General features: G+C 42.1%; 1 protein-coding gene and 1 pseudogene across 1 annotated transcript; both read left to right on the forward strand.

Moving 5' to 3' along the window:
* The first annotated feature begins 4,373 nt into the window (after positions 1-4,373).
* On the forward strand, positions 4,374-6,486 carry LOC133198550 (uncharacterized; annotated as a pseudogene).
* A 352-nt stretch (positions 6,487-6,838) lies between these two features.
* Positions 6,839-8,863, forward strand: LOC133198551 (uncharacterized). Its single transcript, XM_061334629.1, has one exon. It carries the CDS (start codon positions 6,839-6,841, stop codon positions 8,861-8,863), a length of 2,025 nt encoding a protein of 674 aa, XP_061190613.1.
* The last annotated feature ends 3,641 nt before the right edge of the window (positions 8,864-12,504 follow it).

Below are 12,504 nucleotides of genomic sequence, written 5' to 3' on the forward strand. Positions count from 1 at the left end.
CAGAGTATTGTTTTATTAACTTTAGATACTGACATTCGTGAACACACCATTTCTCAGGACTACTATGTCCCTTCAACTCATGTGCAGTCTTCAAACACCGTGACGTCAACCGACCTATCAACCCCCTCGTACTCGCCATTGACATTTACATACCAAAAGATGACGACCCACCAAGCAATGCATTCATCTACCCCGGAATTATTGACGACATACCCACACACGTATTCAATCACCACTTCTTTCGCCCCCCACACCGTCACATATCATCAGAAAAAGACAATAATACCCTCTTCTGTTGTATCATCATTACCCCCTCAGTCAACATTATACATTTCCCGCATACACTCAACTCACGAACATGCATCTGAACATTTCACAACAATTACGACAGAGGCAAGAACTATTGAGGACCGTGACCCCACGGAGAGCGTCAAACGGGGGGACAGATCAGCAGAGGACACCCGGGGTACTAAGCATGGACGTTTCATGTATCTCTACATATTGCTAGTCATTCCCCTATTTATTGTAGCATGCCTATGTATATTGAAATATTACCAAAGGAAAAAATCCAGTCAAGATTTAAAATATGTAGAGATGATTACAGACACTGAGATTGATAATGACGATACTATAACAATATACGAAAAGGAAACTGTAATGTAGTAAATAATGTTCTTTATTCACACCAGATATTGAATGAAACATTCGTTCTAAGGACACCCCCTCTCAATATTTAACAGAAGCATGTTTATATAAATTAACTATAATAAAACAAAAAGCATGTTTACAGCTGTTCTTCAATTATTGTTACTAATATCTTTTTTTTTTTTTTTTAAATTGTTTTCATTGCATGGTGCATGTGAGAAATGCCATCTTAAAGTGAGTATTTGTATATGAATTTATTATTTGTAAATTGAACTCATTAATTTCTGATTCAAAGGAATATTTCCAAATCCTGAAATCATATGAATAAAAGAAATTAATACAAGGATTTTCTTCTTCTTTTTTTTTGAAGTTTTTTTGTTACATTTTTTCCCCAGATAAATGATCATAAATATTGATTAATATTGCATAAGGTATCAAAAACTGTGATTATTATATATTTTACAAATTTTCAGTGGACGCAGCCTATGGCTTAGCCATAACTTCTTTTATCATGGTGTGTATGACTTTGGTGGGATTCCTTATGCGAATATTGAAAAGGAAGTTAGGGTTGACATGCCGCCTCCCGGTTAAGAGGAGAGAGGGACCCGGGATGGAGCGGAGTCGATTGCGGCTGGGACAAAGACCGCCACCCACTGATGTGAGGTGTGCGGTATTCGAAATGGACGAGACCCCCCTCCCCGCCGTCACCAAGCAGACGAAGACCAAGCTCCCGGTGGCGGCGGGAGGCCCGGGATACAGCCTTAGGTCAAAGAATAAGAAGAACAGTTTGTAAAAATGTAAGTAACAAAAAAAGACGTATTTTTGAAATGATTCCTTTTTAAAATTTAAAAAATGTTTTAATCAATATCACATGTTTACTTTAAATTTAAAGTTCACATTTCCTATAAAAAAAAAAATTGGGGTTTTAAAATACAACTATATATGTTGTTTTTTTTTTTTACAGGGAGACAAGCGGTCCACTTTTTGAATTTTTGTTTTGCATACTCAGTACATTGATGAAGGTTATTCTCGATATACATCGACTTCTTCTTTTTCGGAAGGCATAAACTTTTCTCAGTAGTCCTTTTTTCCACAAAACGTGTTAAGACTAAGAATTTACAGTCATTCTATAAATTTGAAAGTCGTTACTATTTGTCTAATCTCGTACGTAAATGTTATTCTTAGTCGTAAGAGTTTTGGGGGAAAATGAACTACGAGAAATAAAGTACATTATATAACTGAAAACCTTCAGTGCATTTAACGATGATAATGGGCTTTAAACGAGACAAAAAATACAGATGGGTAAAAAGGATTTAAAGTACAGGAATATCACAAGGGAAAAAAAAATAAGAATCTTTGTGAAAGCGGCTTTGAAATGAAATATGATTTACATTCTGTGGTAGTAACAAGTACCCGAAATACTGTGTAAACTCAGACGTACAAAGTGATAAAAAGAATGGAGGGGAATAATATATTGAAGAAGGTGGTTTACTCAACAAAACTGAAAAATCATTGACAGAAAATATAGGTCATATTTATTCCTAAGAAATGGAAAGAAAAGACTCGAATAATGATGTGTATTGTAAAATAAAATATAATCAGGGTAAGAATGACTGAGTAAGATTAAAAAAAAAATCATGAGTAAATGTAAAAAAAAAAAGAAAAAAAAAAGGTGATCAACGTTATGAAGATTTTAAGCAAACCTTTTTTTTTTTTTTTTTTTTTTTTTTTTTTGAGCACGCATTTCATATAATGCATTTGGTAAAATGGGGAAAACCCAGTCTTCACAAAAGAGTTTTTCTACTGAAAGAATGTTTTTTTTTACGTTGACATGGAAACAGCCAATGAAGGTGTACCTGAATGTTGAAAAAGGACAAACAGACGTATCTAATATATAGTATATAGTGAAACTTCCAAAGAAAACGGACGTGATTTATTGGAGATTCCTCGAAAATCGAAATGTTTCAGTGTGGATTTTGTCACTTAATGTTTAACGACTATGTCAGTATGTCAGAACATGAAAAAAACCACGAACAAAAATCAAGCAGTGGAAATACACACTCAATAAGGTAATGATATTTTTATTTAAAGGGGGGGGGGGGTTAAATCGATTTACATTGAATTGTAAGATATTTTTTTTGTTTATAACTCTACAGTATATGCGTATAAGGGTAAGGGAGGTAACTTAAATAAAGTCACTGTTACTTTTTTACGTTCACGAGTTATAGTTGATAAGTCCAGAATAATGATGTTTAGCCTAGATCAATGTTATCGGTAACAAATACTGAATATTGCTAAAAATAACAAATACGATTTTGTCCTATAAAACGGAATTCACAAACATAAGTCCTATATTTAATGTGCTGTATTTTTGTGTGTGTGTGTGTGTGTGTGCGTGAATCAATTTTGGATTCGCCTTGTGTAAAAATTCGACACGGGGTGATTTGCATATATATTACGCTTTACAATGAAAGAGGACAACCTTACTGAAGTCACTTAACATCACCATTACCAGATTTCATAATTTAGTCTTCATCAGAGATCGAAGGAATAAATGTTTTTAAAATAAGAAACGGTGTTTACAAAACGCATGGTGTACGGTTCACAGTTTGGTGTAAAATTCATTACTATTATACAATGATAGTATGGCATGCCATTTCGTTTTAAAATTCGTTTTTTTATAAAAACTTGATAACACGGTTTATTGCCTTTATGTAAAAAGCCAAAATAGTGTATACAATGTCGATAATATGGTGTGTCGTTTCAAACAAAATTTAATATGACAAAAATTTGACACTATGGTGGGCCGTTTTGGTTAAAATGTTACATGATATGACGTGTCGTTTTTGATTTAAATACATTTTGATTTGTAAATTTGAAAAAATTATTTTAAGGAAGTGTTTTGTTATGTAAAGCATGATGAAAATTTAGTAATTTAATTTAAAATTTGATAGTAGGAAGTGGTATTAGTTCTTAAATTCATTTTTAACTAACATTTGTAGTATATAGTGTATTACTTTTATCCACAATGCAATAGTTTTGTACAAAATGGATTTTATATTTATAATTTCGGAGAAAATATGCTAAAGAAATGATTGGGTGTGTAATACTATGACAAAAATCCATTTTTTTTAAAAATTCAAATTCGATAATATGGTGTTGTGTTAGTTCTTACATTTATTTATTAAAAAATTGTAGTAAAATGCACGACGTTATCCGTAATGTCTTAGTTGTAAAACAGATGTCGATAAATAGAGTTTTAGTTTATTTCAATAATAATAATAATAATAATAAAAAAAGTCAACTTCATTGCATATTTTTTTATTTCAAATCCACAATGCAATAGTTCTTACAAATGGATTTTTATTTATAATTTTGAAAAAAAAAAAAAAATGTTAAAAAATGATTTGGTGTGTAAAAGTATGACAAAAAATCCAGTAATTTAATTCAAATTCGATAGTATGGTGTTGTGTTAGTTCTTGCATTTATTTAAAAAAAATAATAAAAAGAAAAAAAGAAAATAAATAAATAAAAAAAAATGAAAAAAAAATAAAGTGCATTACGTTATCCACAATGCCTTAGTTGTAAAAACAGATGTCGATGAATAGAGTTTTAGTTTATTTCAATAAAAAAAAAAAGCCAACTTGATCGACAATTTTTTGATTTCAAATAAAATATGTTGTAGTCCAGTGGTTCGGGAATATGAGTTGTTTCGAGATATCCAGGACATGGATTGGTCCAGCGTCCAACAAACCTCCTCAGACGAACAAATGGATATCGACCAACTGTTCAGCTCACCTGATGAGGACTTTGGAAACATCCTCGAATGTACATTTCACACAGAAAATTCTCTGCTTGTGGACGGGGACCCGGGGTTTGTTCCTATCGATTTCTCAGAGATTACCGATGCCACTTTCCACGAAGGAGATTCTCTGCTACTGCAAGATGAACCCTTCGACTTTTTTGCAAATCAAGTGGGTACCGGTCGTGACGATTTCGACATCAGAATCGTCAAAGAAAAGAAACTGAAAAAAACCGGAGCTATGGACGTCAATTACGAATTGAACTTTAAGGACGGCCTCTTACAGGAAAAAAAGAAGATGATCCAAGTCAAGGGTTTGCTCAAAGATGCCTTCGACAAAATGCTTCAACACGTGAAAAAAGATCTCCGGCCGGGGGACCTCATGAGGGGTGTCATTTACAACGACCATCTAGACCTACCGGTGTTTGTCCCCTGTCGCCCAATGGAGGAGATGGATGCGGACGCCATGTTGGAAAGTCTGATGATCGTCCTCAACAGTCATCAAGACTTACCTTTCGATTCCTCCTGTCGAATCGACATCGGGGCCATCAAATATCCCCGCGGTGGTACGGGAGTTAAGATGTCTTCCGTCGCCAAAGCCATCGCAGATAAGACATCTATCGTAAAGATACGTAATACCGATAACAAGTGTCTCGTTCGAGCGGCTCTCGTCTGTTTAGCCAACAGTTGTAAAACCCACGACGCCGAGTTTGGAAAAGTCAAGGCTCGTCATCCGACTCCCACGGCCGGTGAAATTCTCCTTTTCTTTCAGCAGTGTCCGCTCTGGTATTACCAAGATTTGTGTAAAAACCATAAAGGAGCGCAAGACACGCTGACGAAACGAGTGTGTACAACGATGAACATAGTCGACGACGCCCCGCTGACTTACATGTACATTCCTCGTTTAGAAGAATTCCTCGGTGTGAACATCTACGTCATCAATGTTAAGATGGGAAACGCCTTTTCTTACATCAGTCCCAACCACGACGAGGAACGAAAGAAGATATTCTTACTTCACGACGACTCGGAGGAGACCGAACACTTTCACCCCATCACGTCGCTGACAGGTTTCTTTTGCCGATCACGATTCTGCAGTTCGTGCTTAAAACCGTACGAGAAACCGTATGGACATCAATGTCGAAATCATTGCAACGTCTGTTTTTCTGACAGTTGTCGCGTGCAACAGAGGAGAACTTGTCCAGACTGTCACCAGACCTGTCGCTCTGGGTCCTGTTTCGTTCGACATAAGAATCTGCTCGAAGGGGGCGTCATACCTTGTGACCTCCGATACAAATGTCCAACCTGTGATAAGACCTTCTTACGTCACGAGTTAAAACCCGAAGATCATCGCTGTGGGTATTACACGTGCAAGTCTTGCAGGCAATACGTAGATCCCGAACATCTGTGTTACGCTAGGAGTCACAACTCCAAAGAAACCCAGACCAGTCGTCGATTCATTTTTGCCGACATCGAGGCCTCGCAAAAAGACGAGGTCGTCGAGTGTGAATGGGGATACGCACCTTTACGTCGCGTACACTGTTCCGAATGTCGATCAGAACGAAACCTGTGTCCCTCTTGTCGGGTCTGTCAGCACTTTCATAAATCGCACTGTGGCAAATTTAAACACACCGTGGTCTTGGCGGTGTGTCAGACCGCCTGTGAAAAATGCGAGAACGACGATCTCACACCCGATAGCGCTTGCGACATTTGCGGAGATCGATGTTCGACCTGTGGCAAGAAGGACAAGAAGACCAAACAGTACGTCTCACCCTCCTGTCCCGGTCGATGTGGACGTCGGGAACAGGTCTTCCGGAATTTACACGATCTCGGAAGTTGGATCTTTCGCGAACATCACAAAGGATTTACTGTCCTGTTCCATAATCTCTCGTACGACGGTCAGTTCCTCTTACAGTACTAATTGTCACAGTCCATCCGCCCCTCCTTCATCATCTACAGGGGAAGTAAAATTCAAATGTTTAACCTCAGCGGTCTTCAAATCAGAGTCATCGATTCGTTTAACTTCCTACCCATGGCCTTAGCCAGACTTCCCAAAGCCTTTCAGCTAGAATCTTTGGCCAAGGGATACTTCCCTCATTTTTTTACATGTCGGGCCAACCGGAATTACGTGGGACCTTACCCACCTGCCGAGACGTACGGTCCCAATGCCATGTCCGTCGAGGGTAGAAAAGAGTTCTTCAAATGGTACGAGTCTAAAGTCGCCAGTGGAGAAGTTTTGATTTTCAAAAAGAAATTCTCAAATACTGTCGGAGCGACGTCGACATTCTCCGACGTGCATGTCTCAAGTTCAAAAACCTCCTGCTGGAAGCCACCGGCAGAGACGGAGGTCATACCGTTGACGCGTTCAATTCCAGTACCATTTCCTCTCTCTGCATGGACGTATTTAAGACGAAGTTTTTATCCGAAGACTGGAAGGTCCTGGTCAGAGAGGACGATCAAGAGCGATGGCTTGATGTTAAAAAGCTGGACGGGGAGGTAACTGTGAAATACGAGGGTCGGTGGATACCGTGGGACGATCTTAAGCAACGCAATGTCGTGATCACGAAAGAAGAGTTCGTCAAGTCTCCGATTGCATGGCCCCCACCGAAGGGATATCCGTCCCGCATTAATTATAGTCGCAAGTCCATCTGTTGGCTGGAGTTACTGAGACATCGAGCTCAAGCCTCGGGACGCGTGTTAGACATTCAACATGCCCTGACGGGGCGTGGGGAATACCGAGTACCCGGTACCCGCTATTCCGTAGACGGATACGTTCCGCCCAATGCAGAACACCCTCGTGGCGTGGCTTACGAGTTTCACGGTTGTCTGTACCACGCCTGTCCCGTCTGTTACAAGGACCGAGACGCCGTGCTGATTCCAAACTCCGACCAAACAGCTTCCGATTTTTTTACTCTGACAGAACACAAGGAGCATCGACTCCGAGAAGAGGGGTTCAAAGTCGTTACCATCTGGGAACACGAGTTTGACGCCCTGTTAGTCGCGGATGACGATGCCAAGTCGTCTGTCGATAGTTTGGAAGTGGTGGATCGTCTCTACCCTCGGGACAGTCTGATGGGTGGACGTACCAACGGATGCGTGCTCTACAAGCGAGCGACGAGGAACACAAATATCAAATACGTCGACTTTACGTCGCTGTATCCCTTTGTCAACAAGACGTGTCGTTACCCCGTCGGACACCCAGACATCGTCACTCGCGATTTCGCCGACCTGACGACGTATTTCGGATTGGCCAAAGTCAAAGTACTTCCACCACGTGATCACTTTCTTCCGGTCTTAGGTTATCGCACAGGAGGTAAATTAACCTTTCCCCTCTGCCGAACGTGCGTCGAACGTCAACAACAGACACCCTGTGTCTGTAACGATACACAGAGGGCTCTGACGGGGACGTATTGTACACCAGAACTCTTGAAAGCCATTGAGAAAGGATACAAAATCTTAAACATCTACGAGATATATCATTGGAATGAAACGACGCAATATGACTCAAGCACGAAGACGGGAGGCCTTTTTGCGTCATACATTAATATGTTTCTTAAAATAAAACAAGAGGCCAGTGGGCGACCGGCATGGGTCAAGACCGAGGCCGATCTCGAGCGTTACATTGAAATGTACGAAGAAAGGGAAGGCATTCGCCTAGACCCGAACAAAATCGAAGTCAATGCGGGTCTAAGGAGTTTAGCAAAACTGTTGCTGAACAGTTTCTGGGGGAAATTCGGTCAACACATGAATCTGACCAAGACTCAATTTATTCATGACAGCCAGGCTCATGTACTCTTCGGTCAGATGACTAACCCCACCGTCCACATCGTCGACTTTAATATCGTGGACGACGAGAATCTGATGCTTTCCACTAAACGCACCTCGGAGGAAATGTGTGCACCGGGTCACACTAACGTCTTCTTAGCGTCCTTCACCACCTGCTGGGCACGATTAAAACTCTACGAGCTACTGGATCAATTACAATCCCGCGTGCTCCACTGGGACACCGATTCCGTGATTTACATGACGAACGAAGGGAAATGGGAACCCCCCGTCGGGGACTATTTAGGCGAACTCACTAACGAACTTGAGGAGGGAGACTGGATCACGGAATTCGTGTGTAATGGCCCCAAAAACTATGCTTATCAAACCCACAGAGGTAAACGCGTATGTAAAGTCAAAGGATTTTCTTTAAATTATGCCAATTCGCAGATCCTTAATTTAGAAAGAATGAAGGATGCCATGTTTAATAGAGACGACACTCACCTCGGCGTTTACCACACCCACAACCCCAGCCAGATCTGTCGAGAAAAAATTCACAGTGAACTGTATTCGCAGGAAGAACTGAAGGAATATTCTGCCGTATATACCAAACGGGTCGTCCAGCCGGACCTGACCACACTGCCATACGGATATTGATAAAAACAGACCATTCTTTGATTCATTTGATATCATTTTATTGACATTGATTTTATTTTGTACATAATGATTTGCTTTAAATGTCAAAGAAAATGTAACACTTGTCAAGTATACATCGATGCATTGTCATTCAATAAAAAGAATATTTAAAACTTGATCCACGTCGTCCTTCTTTTTTTCGGAGGGCGTGAGCCCGGAGGGGAATTCCTCTTTCTCTTTCCCGTCTCCGAATACATTAAACCGGATCCGTCTTGAGTCTCAAGGTTTCCTGCGGGGGGCGGGGGCACGGTCTCTTCTATGGTATTAGGGGGAACGATCTCTTCTATGGTGTTAAAACCCCGGTCTTGCGTCTCTTTCCGTTCATTCTGTTTCATCCGGTCGAACGTCGTCTTCTTCACGAGGAGGTATTCCTCTGCCATCACTGAAATAGGGTTTAAGAATCAAGGGTATGGCCTGGGACTGTTTCCGTAGTAATTTGCGAGTGCGGATGTTGTCCACTGCACGGTCACTGAGAGACTGAAGGAGAGTCTTGTGAACCTTTAGTTTTGTCTTGTAGTAACCGGAAATTGGGGGGTGCCCCGCGCACAGGTTCAGAGCAATTTCCCTGAAGGCATTTATCTGTTCATCGGTAGCCATGTTTACGAGCTGCTTCCTCTGAACGGGGTCTGCTTTGTATAAGAATTTAAGGAAGGCTTCGTGACGACTGGTTCTCGGTGACATGACGGAGGAAAATGACGACTCTGACCGTCGTTGGTCTTATTTATTTAGGAAGGTAAACGACGGTGTCCCCTTCTGTCGGCAAGATGTTGGTGCGCAGACGTCTGTCTTCGGGGCAATGATTAGTCAAATCGACCAGAATGTAACCGTAGGGGCGACGCACGGCTTTGGCATACGCGTCCATCCAAAATTTGGAACGACCGGTGAATACCTGACTCCCGAAAGTGATGATCTGACGATTGTCTCTCACGTTCTTAACAGGACGACGTGTTGACAATTTAACAGAATGCTCTTGGCGTACACGCCGGGAGGGTACAGATTCTGAGACAAGAGAAAGGCCGTCATGTTGGAATGAGACACCATGGTCTGAAAGAGGTGTAAGGCGTCGGGACTTTTCGTCACCAAATGTATCATATCGTCTAGAACGATGACGGTGTGGGGTGAATCCACACACCACTCTTGAATTTCCTCACGATTGGGAAGACCTCGATAGGTGGAGAAGTGAGGAAGGGTCGACAGCATGTCGTTTACGATGGGTTGGTCTTCCAGGTAACAGTAAACGATCTTGCTGGGGGTCACGTCGAATAGCTCGGAACCGTGTTTTAGCATGTTCCATACCAGATGTGTCTTTCCAGACATGGTACCACCGATGACGGCAAAAGAAGTGGGAGTTTTAAATTTCATCGTGATCGACTCTTCGACGGTCTATTAAACACAAATCTCCTACCAGATCAATCCTCGAATTAAAAATAAGAAAAAAAACCCAAAAAATAGGGTCTACGTTTTTTATTGGTTACACATAAATATAGATACAAAAGATGACAAATGAAAAACAATCATCATGGACATACAGAGAATGATAAATTCTATATGAAAAAAGGGGATTCCGGGCCGCCGCCGTCGCGCGCGAAAACCCAGTTTCCGGAATCCTTAGATTTCCGGAATCCCAGGTTTCCGGAATTCCAGTTTTTTCCCCAATGCATACATATCTTTAAAAATGAACAATCATACATGTCATGGTAATGCGATATGTACAAAAATACAAAAAAAAAATGTACAGTCATGAACATAAATGTCAAACAATGCGTTTCCCCTTTAAAACGACGTCCCGAACGACTGTCTCCGAAGTTGCACGAATGACACTGGACATTGCGATTCCTTTGGCGCGGCAATAGAGGTAAAACAAGACGTGAAGTCCGCAGCTGGTGGCAGAGTCCGACTGTACTTGCACGTTGTTGTGAAGACAGAGAAGGGCATTGCGATCAATAAAGTCTCTCAGGCGGCTGTCGTACTCTTCCGGCAATCTTCCGAAACTGTCATAAAATTCGCATTCGTTGACGTTATCAAACCAGTAAGCGACCCAATGCGCCCTTTCTTATCGATGGGGTCCGTGTTACACACGAAAGCAGAAGGAAACTGGCGGACTCGTGAGGGAAGTGTATCAGACGCAAACACTCCACGAAAGTGAGGTTTTAACCTCGGAAATGTTTGAACAAGACCAAGTAACTGAATCGTGTCCATTTTTTTTTCTACAGTAGTCGTATCTTTCTGGCTTGATCGACGAGGAGGAGACCCAGGTATTCACAAAAAGAAGGAGCACTGACGGTCTCCGTAGTGGGTGTAGCGAATCGAGCGTATACTCCGACGTTTCCCTGATGAACCAGGTTTATATACCCCTCACCCAGGTCGTTGGGGTCGAGGTCAAAGGCGTAAATAGCGTAGCCTTTGGAAAACTGGTCACGGTCGATGATCAGGCCGTCATCCTTGTACCATTTTTCGGACGCTTGATACAGGTTACAGAGAGCGGAGACGTAATTTCGATTTGTTTCAAAGTCCATTTTCAGGGGGGGGGGACGGGAGTGGGTTCTCCGTTGACGGTCACGACGATTTCGGACAGACTAAGGTGTTGGAAGTTGAACGGATTGCCCTCGTAACTCCCATTGACGGCCGATTGTTTCACAAAGGCGACGTACATCTTGGAAGGTCTTCTTCCGTTCCACACGTTGTCCCAGTAAACTTCACTGATCTTGTCCGAGATGGTCATCATCTTGACGTCGGTTTTCAGGTAGTTGTACCGGGCCGGTGATTTGGTGATGGCAGTGGCGTGGTTCAGCAAGACGGCGCTGTCTAATCGGATTTTACATGCCTTAAAGACGGCATCGAGGATGGTCACTTTGTAATTCGGAGAGGCTTCCTTACTCATCAATACAAATTCGTTTCTGGAACGAAAGAGTCTCAGTTGCAGGTCGACGCCGTTGATCAGGTCTTTGTCGAGGTAGAAACAGTCGACGTACAGGGGACCCTCCAGATCGAAAGTTTTAGACAGCTGCGTAAAGACGTAGCGCGATCGAAGACCCTGGTTCGTCCCCCGGCGGCATCTGGATCGTCAAGGGCTTCCTTGTCTGGGTAGTACAGCTGGGTCTGCAACTGAGAGCTGGTGGCAGCGGGCCCATTAGACAAGAGGACTTTGAGGTAAGCTTTCCAAGGATAATTATTGGCGTTCTGCGAGATGCATTTCCCATTCATGTAGACGTCGATCTGAGAGAATAGGGACTGTAGTGGTAAGTTGACGATACCCGTTTTTTCAGAGGACGTTAGGGCCGTACCGTCAGCTTTGGTGATTTTGGCTTTCAAGTACAGACTCCTCCTCCTCAATTTGAGGTATTCGTTTCCCCCTCCCGGAACGGCGAATTCGAGGGGAGCGGTTTCGCCGTCAAAGGACGAAATGGGTCGTATTTCGGAGAAATAGATTTTTTGTACCGCCACCTGGTTCGGAGGATCGCTAAAGAGAGACAGTTCGGGGGGTTCTGCCACCGACGTGTTGATCTCACTCAAGAATGCCATGATTAAAAGATGGTTTTTTTAGGAAGACGGGATTTTTTCTGGGCGGTCGTTTTTTTCGTCGGTTTTGTTGACTTCTTTCT

The sequence above is a fragment of the Saccostrea echinata genome, unplaced genomic scaffold, assembly GCF_033153115.1.
Source record: "Saccostrea echinata isolate AGI-Se365-2 ecotype Australia unplaced genomic scaffold, CSIRO_AGI_Sech_v1 ptg000033l, whole genome shotgun sequence".
Lineage (NCBI taxonomy): Eukaryota > Metazoa > Mollusca > Bivalvia > Ostreida > Ostreidae > Saccostrea > Saccostrea echinata.